Genomic DNA, 14,668 nt, shown 5'->3' on the forward strand with positions numbered 1-14,668 from the left:
ACCCATAATTCTAATCCCAACCCTAATCCAAACGTAAATGTAATCCAAACCCTAACTTTAGCCCCAACCCTAACTTTACCTCCAACCCTAGCCCTAACCCTAACCCTACCCCTAACCCTAACCCTACCCCTAACCCTAAACGTGACTGAAATACGTGGCACTGAAATACGTGGCCCTGAAATACGTGGCACTGAAATACGTGGCACTGAAATACGTGGCACTGAAATACGTGCAACTGAAATACGTGCAACTGAAATACGTGCAACTGAAATACGTGCAACTGAAATACGTGCAACTGAAATACGTGCAACTGAAATACGTGCAACTGAAATACGTGCAACTGAAATACGTGGTACTAAAATATGTGGCACTGAAATACGTGATACGTGGCACTGAAACACGTGGCACTGAAACACGTGGCACTGAAATACGTGGCACTGAAATACGTGGCACTGAAATACGTGGCACTGAAATACGTGGCACTGAAATACGTGGCACTATGACTGTCAGAAAATGTTCATTAAACGGTTAGGGGTGAGGTTAGGGGTAGAGTTAGGGTTAGGGTTTGGATCCCTTTATCACCTTGATGGTGGTGGGTGGCTTTTCAGTGTGTTTTCTGTTTTTTTCGATAAAAATGCATGCGTTTTTAACGCAAACAAACGCATGTGCTTAAAAACGCAAGAAAATACTGCAGGTTGTATTTCTGAAAATGAACGCATGCAGAAAAAAACCGCATGCGTTTGAAAACGCGACCAAACGCGTACAAAAAAGCCGCATGCGTTTTCAATGTTAAATATAGGGAAAAAACGCATGTGTTTTTTTGTGCAAAAAACGCTGCAGACAAAAACGCAAGTGTGAAACCAGTGACGCTTTTTATAGCAAAAAAGTTTTTGCGTCTCCACATTTTGAGACCTATAATTTTTCCACAGTTTGCTCCACAGAGTCATGTGAGGTCTTGTTTTTTGCGGGACGAGTTGACGTTTTTATTGGTAACATTTTCGGACACGTGACCGTTTTTGATCGCTTTTTATTCCGATTTTTGTGAGGCAGAATGACCAAAAACCTGCTATTCATGAATTTCTTTTGGGAGAGGCGTTTATACCGTTCCGCGTTTGGTAAAATTGATAAAGCAGTTTTATTCGTCGGGTCAGTATGATTACAGCGATATCTCATTTATATCATTTTTTTATGTTTTGGCGCTTTTATACGATAAAAACTAAAATATAGAAAAAATAATTATTTTGGTATCGCTTTATTCTCAGGACTATAACTTTTTTATTTTTTTGCTGATGATGCTGTATGGCGGCTTGTTTTTTGCGGGACAAGATGACGTTTTCAGCGGTACCATGGATATTTATATCAGTCTTTTTGATCGCGTGTTATTCCACTTTTTGTTCGGCAGTATGGTAATAAAGCGTTGTTTTTTGCCTCGTTTTTTTTTTTTTTTCTTACGGTGTTTACTGAAGGGGTTAACTAGTGGGGCAGTTTTATAGGTTGGGTCGTTACGGATGCGGCAATACTAAATATGTGTACTTTTATTGTTTTGTTTTGTTTATTTAGATAAAGAAATGTATTTATGGGAATAATATATTTTTTTTTATTATTATTTATTTAGGATTTTTTTTTATTTTTTTTTTTTACACATGTGGAAAAATTTTTTTTTTACTTTTTTACTTTGTCCCAGGGGGGGACATCACAGATCATTGATCTGGCAGTGTGCACAGCACTCTGCCAGATCTGCGATCTGCTGTGCAGGGCTGCAGGCTTACCAAGTGTCTGCTCTGAGCAGACACTCGGTAAGCCACCTCCTTCCCTGCAGGACCCGGATGCCGCGGCCATCTTGGATCCGGGACCTGCAGCCAGGAAGGAGGTAGGAGACCCTCGCAGCAACGCGATCACATCGCGTTGCTTCGGGGGTCTCAGGGAAGCCCGCAGGGAGCCCCCTCCCTGCGCGATGCTTCCCTATACCGCCGGTACACTGCGATCATGTTTGATCGCGGTGTGCCGGGGGTTAATGTGCCGGGGGCGGTCCATGACCGCTCCTGGCACATAGTGCCGGATGTCAGCTGCGATATGCAGCTGACACCCGGCCGCGATCGGCCGCGCTCCCCCCGTGAGCGCCGCTGATCGGTGATGACGTACTATCCCGTCGGTGGTCATACGGGCCCACCCAACCTCGACGGGATAGTACGTCTGATGTCAGGAAGGGGTTAAAAGGTTGAACATTAGTAGATTTTAGGCCCAGCGTTAGGTGCTGATTAATTCCATAATAAATATTTATAGCAGTCAGGGCTATGCTTTTCTGATTATATGATCTCCAAGTTCATAGGAAACTATATAGATCCTTAAAGGGAATGTTATCAGGTTTTTGCTCCCCAGCATACTGTAGGGGCAGAGATCCTGATTCCCATGATGTGTCACTTACTGAGCTGCTTGCTGTCATTTTGATACAATCCCTGTTTTACCTGCTGTAGATCTAGCAGTTCTCTGAATGCCGAGCTCTGTATAACCCACACCCACACCACGGATTGGCATTTTTGTGCAGTGTATATGGCAGAAAACGGCAACTTGTTCAACAAAAACATCCTCATATGACTATATTGACAGAAAATGTAAAAAAAAAAAAAAAGGTGTCATCTCTCTTGGAAGAAGGGGAGCATATAATAAAAACAAAAACTAAAAAATGGCCCTATGGAAGGAATCCCAAATATATGCAGGGGATATCGATATAGACCTTATATATAAAGAAATTATAATATTAACCTGCACAGGATCTGAGACATAGAAATGAAGTTTACGACTGTCACGAATAAATGTGTTCATGTTGCTTCGCGGTACACCATGAGAAGTGTATTAATACTGTGCCAATGGGACATGGTAGGTGACGAATTATGGAATAGTTTGGATTATAGGATGATCATAGAAAAGTGCATGGAAAGGGTATAGGTGTATATATCGAAGGCAGAGTACCTTCAGGAAGAACGCCTAACATAAATGATCAGATTCCTGTAATTATTGGCCATTTCTGGACGTTGTGATACCAGTGTGGTGGCGGGCGGCGTACCTGGAGCAGCAGTTCCTGGAGCTGAGCACTCTTCTGCTTGATGCGCTCTATCCTCCTCTGCTTCTCGATCTGCAACACCAAACATGAAAGGAAATTATTTCATCTTTGCCGAAATTATATCAGAGAGATGTCTGTACAAAGACCCCAGTTGAGCCATAAAAGTCCATAATCCAGATATCGAGTGCATAACACAATGTGCAATTCTTAAAGAGGTTGTCGGGTCCGGGTTTCTGATGGCCTATACTTAGCATAGGTCATAACCCACCAACACCGGGCGGGAACAGCTGATCGTCAGGGCTGTCATTGGTCGCACCCCACTGATCTGGTATTGATGACTTACCCCAAGAATAGGCCATCAAGACAAAAAGTACTGGATAATCCCTGTAAAGAGCACATATCTATTACAGGGGACTTTTCAGAGTAGGCGGTTGTGCCGTCTACATGAGGAAAAATAAAACCATTTTAGCCCTGTGTTCTTCTATCCTGCATTTTTCATCAGTTTTACCCCCTGCCATCCCCATTTCAAAACTCTGCAGTTGTCTCTGATTTAGTGGCTGAAAACTAGCTTCTATGAGGTCTTCCATACAGTGAGCACACAAACAGAGGAGAATCTGCTCTCCTGTGTCTATGTAGCAAGTAGACAGAAGCGTGGAGGACATTATTCAGCAGTACTGACCAGTGTAGCTGCGACTCCAGCACTGGTGTGAGATAAATGCTTACTAGAAAGCAGCAGTACAGGTGTGTGTGTCTGTAACTCCCTCTCGCTCTGCTCCTTCATCCCTCCCCTCTCTATAGACATTACTAGTAAATGTAATCTGATCTCTCAGTGAGTAGGCAGGTCAACTTCACTTTTAACAAGACTGATTTTTAGCAGTACTTCAGACTGAATGAGGAATTGAAGAGCAAGAGGGAGGAGGTGGCTTATAAGTGGATAAAGAAGCATATTTATCTGATAAGATATGTAAAAAAAAAAAAAAAAAGTGTGTTCTATTTGCTTGTACCACTGATGCATGCTAAAATGTCTTTTTACGTGTCTCGAGAAACTATATTTTTCCCAACCCCCAAACATTGGACCAGCTAATTAATAATAATTCCACCGTCACGTGCACATTAGTGCTAACATCACATATACAGACGGAACCGACAAAGCAGAGAATACTAGGAAGAGACGCCAGAGAGGACGGGAGCTGAACTGTGAGCGTTTGGGATGAAGCTTTCCTGGTGATACACAAAAATAGCTCTTTACATAATGCAGGCAGTGACCATGATGTGGATTCTCATCGGCACATACATTTCTGCCCCAGCTCATGCAGGCAGCCATGGTCTGATGCACTAGTAATGAGCTGCCGAGTCAGCTGTCCCCGCAGCTGGGTACAGGGACCTCAGCTCTGTCCATGTCCTGCCTGCATCATATAGAGCCTGAAATACACCGACACTGTGGATCTTCACAACGTGCATCCATGTGCATGCTATCCAGGCTGATATATGGAAGAAAAACCACCCCGAATAACCCGGTTCAGCCTAGCATGAGGATTAATTCATTCAGACCTAAGAAAATATGTCAGGCACCTAATTACAGCAGGACTACAATCTGCTCAGCACCGGAATAACAGTATAACAGGACAAGTATGTAGAGCAAAGCCTTGAGCACATGTGGAGATACATCACAAGAGGGGCGGACACAGACAGGAGAGGGTCCTTGTGCTCCTCATAATGCACAATCCTCCTTACCTCATGGGCCCCTGTGCGGCAGCAGAGGTTGCACTAATGGTATGTCTGCCCCCACACTGGCGGACACAGGAGAGGATCTGTGTACAAGAACAGTATATGGGCCCTTTATAGTCCAGGATCTCGTCATAATGCACAATCCCACTTGCTTTGGAGGTGGTACTGGCCCCCTTACCTCTTGGGCCCCTACGCAGCTGCACACGTCGCACCATTGATATGTCCACCCCCATATTACATATAACATCGTGGCATCTGTGTATAACAAGTCACTGCCGCTCATCCAGGGTTTGCACTGTATTGCAAAGGCAGCGCCATGAAAAGCTCATTGCTACTTTTTTAATCACTACCTCTATGGAAAAAAAAAATCACTAAGGAGTTCATTAAAGTTTCTTTGGGGTGATAAAATTTCAATAATGATAGGTTGTGATTATGAAATCAATGGGAGTCTAATTCCCATCACCCCCACTGATCAGCTGGTTGAAGGGTCCGCAGAGCGCCACACACTGCTCAGTGGCCATGAACGGTACTGCAAGCTCTCTGCCATATAAGTGGCAGTTGTGCTGGGAATTTTGACCCCACCAGTCTGATATTGAAGTTCTAGAAACCCCCCTTTAGCCAGTCCCCTCACCCCAACTCAGCGTGCCGAGACTGCTATCCTGGTAGTTACACTTTTTCAGCAGTCTATAAATATGGAGAGCAGCAAAGAACATTGGTGAGTTGCTTAACAAACACTTCCCTAAACAATGGTGAAAACCACAGTCCTGAAACAGAGCCTTTTTTTTATTAATGTTAATCAAAAAGTATCTAACAGTTTTAATTTTGGGAAAATGAATTATTAAAATTTAAAAAATAACTAAAATAAATGCTACAATATTATCAGCGTACCTCTAAATTCTCACATTCCTGCACAGAGTTGGACGGTAAACCAATCCATTTAATTTCCTTCTTCTCCTTGGAGATGATATTCATGGCCATTAGTACATTCAGGGCATCGTAAACTCGCCGCCTGATGTTCTTCTGGTCATAAGCCTGAGTATGAAACACGGAACTATTACTCCCTGCACACTAGCATCATAAGCAATGACTAAAGGGAAAAAACAAGGAATAACAGACAAGGTGTATAGGACCAGGTTCATTAAAGGAATTTTGTCAAAATTCTGATGTAATGGTTTTATAAATTTGGAGGCAAATTTGGAGTTGTGCAAAAAAATTCTGCAACTTTTGGAGCCACTACTTTCTCCCAGATACATCAAAATAGGGACTGGTGTAAGACTTCTGCGTGGTGAACAGAGGTACGTGGCACTCGTCAGATCAGGAGTGTCTGACTCCACCACACCCCTTCATGTCCGTCAGTGTTGATGAAGCAGGGGCTTAGTGTACATTTATTAGACCACCAGTGTTCAAACGCCATCCATTAATTAGCCCATACCATTAGCCATTTCCATGGTATACAAAACATGGTGGCTTTACAAGAATAAATATTGTGTTTCCCCAAAACAACTGTTTGATTTGTGGACTTTCGGTGGCCATTCATCTTACTCTCCACGCTCTTAAAGAGATTATCCCTTACTTCACTTATAATCAGTAGACACGCGAGTAAGATAAACCACATATCCCTACACTCCCATCCTGGCTGCTGATTGGTGGCAGCATCCATTTGACACCGCCCACTAGGAACTGATACCAGTTGACCAGCAGTATACCCATGGAGTATAAGCTGCAAAGTATGGGACAACCCCTCCGGTGAACGTCCAAAAGGGTGATACCTTTCTGAATCAGTTGGGCTCCATGATTTGGTACCCCGATCCAGAGACCAGTGCTCTGAAATGTCCCTTCTGGATGGAGCAGTGCCACATCTTACATAAATGTATGGTGCAAAATGGGAATAAAAAAGGCTAACAGTATAAGATCACGTAGACTTTACTTACAGAGTCGGATGGCAACTGTCCAGCAGAACTGGTAAACTCAGCCACCAGTTCATCCGCCACTTCGTTGTAGGACGTGGTCCCTTTGGTCTGGACCTTCTCACAAACCTTCATAGAGAAATGACGCAGACCCTTCCCGCTCTTCTCCCCTCTCTTACTTCTTTTACTGTAGATGGGAAGGCAACAATTTATAGAATATATGGATCGATCATGAACTTTCCAAATTTTTTGTGATTTCATATCTAAAATACAGTAAATCCTAAAAAAAAATCTACAATCTTATAAACAACTATAACCTTACAATGACTCTGAAGAAACACAAACTTCCGTCTAACTCCATGAGTACAAACAAATATTATCCTTTGTACAATGAAGTTATACAACGGTCTAAGATATTTTCTGTACCAATTCCTCCCAGCCTTCCCAGATCTCAGTCTGCGATCAGTGAATTCAACTTTGTCTGTCTCATGTCAATAACTCCGTTCTGATGACGGATACAGTACAGTTATCAGAACGTTGTCTTGTAACACGTCTCGCACCTCACAGCAGAGGGACAGGTTTTTACTTCCTGCCCAGGGACATCAGATGGACAGGTTTTTACTTCCTGCCCAGGGACATCAGATGGACAGGTTTTTACTTCCTGCCCAGGGACATCAGAGGGACAGGTTTTTACTTCCTGCCCAGGGACATCAGATGGACAGGTTTTTACTTCCTGCCCAGGGACATCAGAGGGACAGGTTTTTACTTCCTGCCCAGGGACATCAGATGGACAGGTTTTTACTTCCTGGGGATAATCAGTTTAATTTCTTATTGAATGATAGCAAGCATAAAGATATTATGTAAAATTGTTTAACTTTTCATTTTGCGAAAAAGAACTCAGAAAAGTAGGCACACATGGAGTCGGGTTTTTGGGAAGGGTGCAGATGGATATTATTTCATCTGATAAGAAGCTAGTGACAGCTAACGCCCTTGCTGATTACCACTACAAGCGAGTCACGATATACTAAAAAACAAAACAAACCATAATCAACATATTTTGGCTATCATCATCTAAGGTTTACAAGGGCCCAAAGAATGCATAGCATAACAACAAAAGTAACATCAGATACAAAAAATATAAATACACAATTTCATAAAGCTTTTCAGAAAAAACAAAGAAAAATACTTATGCGTTTCCCCTTCGTAGATATCGCAATTTTTTTCATTGTATGAAGTCTTAAATAAACCACTATCACTTGTGTCCATCATTACCACCTCGTATGTAGTGCATTTTGCTGTTTATACGCTCTTCAATTTAGTTGGCTTGCACTCCTTTCTTTTTTCTTTGTTTAGTAAGGATGTAATGGGAGCACGACGGCTCAGTTTATGAACAGATCCCATTCATTCACAATAGAGTAAACCAGTCGGGTGGTGTGGGTGCTTTTTGACTATACTATTCTTTCTATCCCATTAGTATCCCTGAATCATAATAAAAAAAAATAAAAATAAAAAAAAAAGAAGTGTGATGCACATGGGACGAGAATCTAAACGACCTTGAGTTTCAGATATTTTTTTAAAAAAAGGATACCTTAAAACTGGTAATTTATATATACAATGAATAAAACTATATAAACAACTAACAAACGTATATCAGATATAAAATTGTGTAATTTAAGCATAATGCATTAAAAATCTACTTAATAAAGAACACACAAGATGAACTCCCAACATTTTTAAATAATTGTATAAAAAAAAAAAAGATATTCCAAAGGCTCTCAGGAGCCATTGTCTTCCTAGGAAAGAATTCATTGCATTTGGAATTTGTTGCACTGACACTAGATAGGTGTCTAATGCAGAGAACCAAGAAGAAATATGGCAGATGATAAAGATGCTTTCTGACAAGTGGTTGCCATAGTGGCCAGTCACTTGCTGAAAAAATCCACAGGGATTAGTTCCAGATTCCTTGTTAGGAATACGAAGGAATAGGACGAGGAAATGAATAGAAGTGGAAGAGTCAGGACGCTGCCAGGGAGCAACCGGCCCGAACTGCTCTATATTCACATGGAGGAATATAGCATCTATTCACTGCTCTACTAGTGTGATGGCTTGTAGAGGAGACCATGCCATGTATGTAGGCATGCATGTATACACACACACGTACGTACGTACATACATACATACATACACACAGTGCTTCTCACAAAATTACAATATCATCAAAAAGTTAATTTATTTCAGTTCTTCAATACAAAAAGTGAAACTCATATAAAGTCATTACAAACGGAGTGATCTATTTCAAGTGTTTATTTCTGGTAATGTTGAGGATTATGGCTTACAGCCAATGAAAACCCAAAAGTCATTATCTCAGTAAATTAGAATACTTTATAATACCAGCCTGAAAAATAACTTTAAAATCCGAAATGTTGGCCTACTGAACTGTATTTTTCAGTAAATGCACTCGATACTTGGTCGGGGCTCCTTTTGCATCAATTACTGCATCAATGTGGCATTGCATGGAGGTGATCAGTCTGTGCCACTGCTGAGGTGTTATGGAAACCCAGGTTGCTTTGATAGCAGCCTTCAGCTCGTCTGCATTGTTGGGTCTGGTGTCTCATCTTCCGTTTGACAATACCCCATAGATTCTCTATGGGGTTAAGGTCAGGCAAGTTCCCCGGCCAATCAAGCACAGTGATACTGTTGTTTTTAAACCAGTGGCAGTGTGAACAGGTGCCAAGTCCTGCTGGAGAATGAAATTTCCATCTCCAACATGCTTGTCGGCAGAGGGAAGCATGAAGTGCTGTAAAATTTCCTGGTAGACGACTGCACTGACTTTGTTCTTGATAAAACATAGTGGACCTACACCAGCAGATGACATGGCTCCCCAAACCATCACTGATTGTGGAAACTTCACGCTAGATCTCAAGCAGCTTGGATTGTGGCCTCTCCACTCTTCCTCCAGACTCTGGGACCTTGATTTCCAAATAAAATGCTAAATTTACTTTAATCTTAAAACAACACCTTGTACCAATGAGCAACAGTCCAGTTCTTTTTCTCCTTGGCCCAGGTAAGACGCTTCTGGCGTTGTCTATTGCTCATGAGTGGATGGCTCTTGAAGCAATGGCTCCAGCAGAAGACCACTCCTTGTGAATCTCCCCAAAATTTTTGAATTACCTTTTCTTAACAACCATTTCAAGGGTGCGGTTATCCTGGTTGCTTGGGCATCTTTTCTACCACACTTTTTCCTTCCACTAAACTTTCCATTAATATTCTTGGGATACAGCACTCTGAGAACAGCCAGCTTCTTTAGCAATGACCTTTTGTGGCTTACCCTCCTTGTGGAGTGTTACAATGACTGCCTTCTGGACATCTGTCAAGTCAGCAGTCTTCCCCATGATTGTGGAGCCTACTGAAACAGACCTTCTTAAATGATTCCTTTGCAGGTGTTTTTTGTTAATTATTCTAATTTACTGAGATAATTACTTTTGGGTTTTCATCGGCTGTAATCCATAATCATCAACAGTAACAGACGTAAACATTTGAAGTAGATCACACTGTTTGTAATAAATGGTGTATAAGAAATGAACATCAATTTTTGTATTGAAGAACCAAAATAAATTAACTTGTTCATGATATTCTAATTTTGTGAGAAGCACCATTATATATATATATATACACACATACATATATATACGCACACATATATACATACACACACATATATATACAGTGGGGCAAAAAAGTATTTAGTCAGTCAGCAATAGTGCAAGTTCCACCACTTAAAAAGATGAGAGGCGTCTGTAATTTACATCATAGGTAGACCTCAACTATGGGAGACAAACTGAGAAAAAAAAAATCCAGAAAATCACATTGCTGACTGACTAAATACTTTTTTGCCCCACTGTATATATATATATTCATTCAGTCCCCTTTAAATTTTCACTCTGTTTCTTTGCAGCCATTTGGTAAATTCAAAAAAGTTCATTTTTTTCCTCATTAATATACACTCTGCACCCCATCTTGACTGAAAAAAACAGAAATATAGAAATTTTTGCAAATTTATTACAAAAGAAAAACTGAAATATCACATGGTCATAAGTATTCAGACTCTTAGCTCAGTATCGAGTAGAAGCACCTTTTGAGCTAGTACAGCCATGAGTCGACTTGGGAATGATGCAACAAGTTTTTCACACCTGGATTTGGGGATCCTCTGCCATTTTTCGTTGCAGATCCTCTCTAGTTCCGTCAGGTTGGATGGTGAACGTTGGTGGACAGCCATTTTCAAGTCTCTCCAGAGATGGACAATTGGGTTAGGTCAGGGCTCTGGCTGGGCCAGTCAAGAATATTCACAGAGTTGTTCTGAAGCCACTCCTTTGTTATTTTAGCTGTGTGCTTAGGGTCATTGTCTTGTTGGAAGGTGAACCTTCAGCCAAGTCTGAGGTCCAGAGCACTCTGGAAGAGGTTTTCATCCAGGATATCTCTGTACTTGGCTGCATTCATGTTTCCTTCAATGACAACCAGGCGTCCTGTCCCTGCAGCTGAAAAAAATCCCCATAGCATGATGCTGCCACCACCATGTTTCACTGTTGGGATTGTATTGGGCAGATAATGAGCAGTGCCTAGTTTTCTCCACACATACCGCTTAGAATTATCACCAAAACGGTCTATCTTCGTCTCATCTCAAAGAATCTTATTACTCATAGTCTGGGAGTCCTTCATGTGTTTTTTAGCAAACTCTATGCGGGCTTTTATAGGTCTTGCACTGAGGAGAGGCTTCCGTCTGGCCACTCTGCCATAAAGGCCCGACTGGAAGAGGGCTGCAGTGATAGTTGACTTTGTGCAACTTTCTCCCATCTCCCTACTGCATCTCTGGAGTTCAGCCACAGTGATCTTGGGGTTCTTCTTAACCCCTCTCACCAAGGCTCTTCTCCCATGATTCCTCAGTTTGGTTGGATGGCAAGGTCTAGGAAAACTGGTGGTCCCAAAGTTCTTCCATTTAAGGATTATGGAGGCCACTGTGCTCTTAGGAACCTTGAGTACTGCAGAAATTCTTTTGTAACCATGGCCAGATTTGTGCCTTGCCACAATTCTGTCTCTGAGCTCCTTGGCCAGTTCTTTTGACCTCATGATTCTCATTTGGTGTGACATAAACTGTGAGCTGTGAGGTCTTATATAGACAGGTGTGTGCCTTTCCAAATCAAGTCCTATCAGTTTAATTAAACACAGCTGGACTCCAATGAAGCAATAGAACCATCTCAAGGAGGATCACAAGGAAATGGACAGCATGTGACAAATATGAGTGTCTGAGCAAAGGGTCTGAATACTTATGACCATGTGATATTTCAGTTTTCCTTTTTTATTAAACTTGCCAAAGTTTCTATATTTCTGTTTATTTTCAGTCAAGATGGGGTGCAGAGTGTACATTAATGTGAAAAAATGAACTTTTTTGAATTTAGCAAATGGCTGCAATGAAACAAAGAGTGAAAAATTTACTGGGGTCTGAATACTTTCCATACCGTGTGTGTGTGGGTGTGTGTGTGCGTGCGTGCGTGCGTGCGTGTTTTGTGTGTTTTCCAGGCTGAGTAGTGTAACCTTTATCAAAATGGCCATCCCTTCACCACCACTCGTCTATTTTTTGCCCTTACCTCTCGGAGAAGTCAGACTCTATGAACTCACGGGTACGTTTCCGATCCCTATGGAAGAAAAATATTTCTTGGGTTAGTAACTGAGTATATGCCTGTAACAATAAGTATGTGCTAATCTAGAGATAGCTTATTGAGAATTTCCCAACTTACAAGTTCATTCATTACTATCCTAACCTATTAGGTCATACTGACAATATGTCCTGAATGGACATGTACGTCCTACCTGATGACACGACATTCTCCCACATTTACGTCTCGTTTCTCCGTCTGGCTTCGCCTTTACCCATGAAACATTATGCGTTTCTCTCTTACATAACTATTACAATTGCATAGAAAAGCAAGACTTGACCAGAACCAAAAGTGGCACCAAAGATGAGAAACTGCAGAGGTTTTCAATTCTCCTAAATAAATTACATGCGCAAACAATTACCCAGGAATCCAGCTGGAGGCATCTGTGATGTGAGTCTGTGTGACCATGGCTGAGGTGGCCGCGGTGAACTGTCTCCCTATGAGAAGATCCGCTCCCGCGCTCAGTCTCTGGGGAGTGCTTATAATCTAGAAGAACAAAAAGTGACATGGTGATGGTGAGCCCGAGATGACGAGAAGTCACCTTTTATACCTTGTCTAATACAAACTAGTCATTTCTTACCAACTTATACATCACATCAAGCCAACCACTGGAACGCTCAAAGTGGCAATGAACTTCTATGCTCAGAAAGCCCACTGATCTGGGAGATGTGATTGGAGATGATAGTTTTTAGGATATTGACCCATAAAAACCCCGAAATATGGGATTTTTATATGTTTTACATACAACACAGGGCCTGCTAAACAAGAGCTGCTCTCTTCATCACTGGCAGGTCCATTCATTATAGTGGGACCATAGAAAAGCATACATGATCATAAATATAATAATGTAACAAGGTTGCCCAGCTCTGGGGGCAATTAATATTTTTTTAATTAAATGCATTTATTTGGGACTAAAAATCATTTTTGGAATTCAGTTTCATTAAAAAATTAAAAGTGGCACCGTTGGTATATTACAGATGGTAGTAAAAAATAAATAATAGATCAGCTGAAAGGAGTGTTAAAAAAAAGACAAACGTTACCAACTGTCTTATCAGAGCAGCAGAACAAGCTCACGGACTGATTCTCAGTTAACCTATTATTGGTGCAGCCAGCAATACTGTAAAACAGAGTCCGTAGAAGACAAAACCATGCTTTTTTTTTTTTTAATGAATCCCAAAAACACACGCATGTGAGGAAAAAAAAAATGGCCCCCCAAAAATGGACAACCCCTTTAAGGATATTGTCACATGACCCTTTTATCTTCATCCAAAAAATTGGTTCAATTATGCTAATCAGACTATGATCAGAGTGAGATCTGATTTTCTCTGAGGTGGAGAGAGAACAAAAAAAAAACACGTTCCTCCATTTTCTTCACTATGTCAGTCCACGAAAATCTTTTTTTTTTTTTTTTTTCACAGACCTACAGACTTGAATGGAAGAGTGCCACTAGTTTCACAGAACAAAAAATCAGACAGGTGCACAGCCCCATAGAATAACATGGGTATGTCCATCCGTCAAAACCACAGATGGCACCCGTCTGATTTCTACGGTTGTCTGCACGAGCCCTATCAGTCATATTGGTTACTGGTGCGACTATGTGTAATCCAGGCAGAAATCTCACATACAATGGATTCTATGGCTTTAGGCTAATCCGCCACCACCTCACTTTGTAAAAACTACATCCAGAAAAGGGTTAATAGTTGCGAGCCAGAAACCCACAGCAGGTGTATAGAATAAAGACTAATGATGGTCACATGGGAGATCCAGAAATGGTCCCAATCCATGGCAGTGCAGTCGGGGGCCCCCCAGAACACACGTCACTGCTGATCTTGGCTGACCCCAGGGCCACCTCTCTGCTTTGATCTCCACCGGAAGCTAAGCTGGGACCCCAGGCTGCGACCCTGCACTGGATGCTTTACTGCAGGTCTCCGAGACCCACAGAGAAAGACAGCCGCACCGTGACAATCATTCACACATCTTCTCCGGCTGCAAAAACATTTAAAGCTGTAGCCGGCGTTGCTCAAACCTTTCTATTCTGGCTAGGAGTAGTTTGTTGTGCTCATTCACGGCTTGTAGGAGGGATTTATACCAATGATTCAAGGTCAGTTTTCCGGCTAGATGGCTTAGCTATTGAATCTGAAAGGGTACATATATAAATTATGTAATCCTCTACTCTGTGGAAGGAGGAGGCTTACTGCCATTAATATGCATTAGAAAATGCAGAGAGCGAACAGCTGGATGTATACTAACATGTGATGTAA

General features: G+C 41.6%; 1 protein-coding gene across 5 annotated transcripts in view; it reads right to left on the bottom strand.

Moving 5' to 3' along the window:
- The window catches only part of TFDP2 (transcription factor Dp-2), a 77,898-nt gene that overhangs the window by 19,082 nt on the left and 44,148 nt on the right, over nucleotides 1-14,668 (bottom strand). For all 5 annotated transcript variants that reach the window (XM_077291210.1, XM_077291211.1, XM_077291212.1 and 2 more), the window contains 5 exons: nucleotides 12,769-12,893; nucleotides 12,339-12,386; nucleotides 6,721-6,883; nucleotides 5,678-5,821; nucleotides 3,065-3,133 (listed from right to left, as the gene is read on the bottom strand). In XM_077291210.1, coding sequence (XP_077147325.1) covers nucleotides 3,065-3,133; nucleotides 5,678-5,821; nucleotides 6,721-6,883; nucleotides 12,339-12,386; nucleotides 12,769-12,893 — 549 coding nt within the window. The remainder of the gene's footprint in view (nucleotides 1-3,064; nucleotides 3,134-5,677; nucleotides 5,822-6,720; nucleotides 6,884-12,338; nucleotides 12,387-12,768; nucleotides 12,894-14,668) is intronic.

This window comes from Ranitomeya variabilis, chromosome 2 (genome assembly GCF_051348905.1).
Source record: "Ranitomeya variabilis isolate aRanVar5 chromosome 2, aRanVar5.hap1, whole genome shotgun sequence".
Taxonomy (NCBI): Eukaryota; Metazoa; Chordata; class Amphibia; order Anura; family Dendrobatidae; genus Ranitomeya; species Ranitomeya variabilis.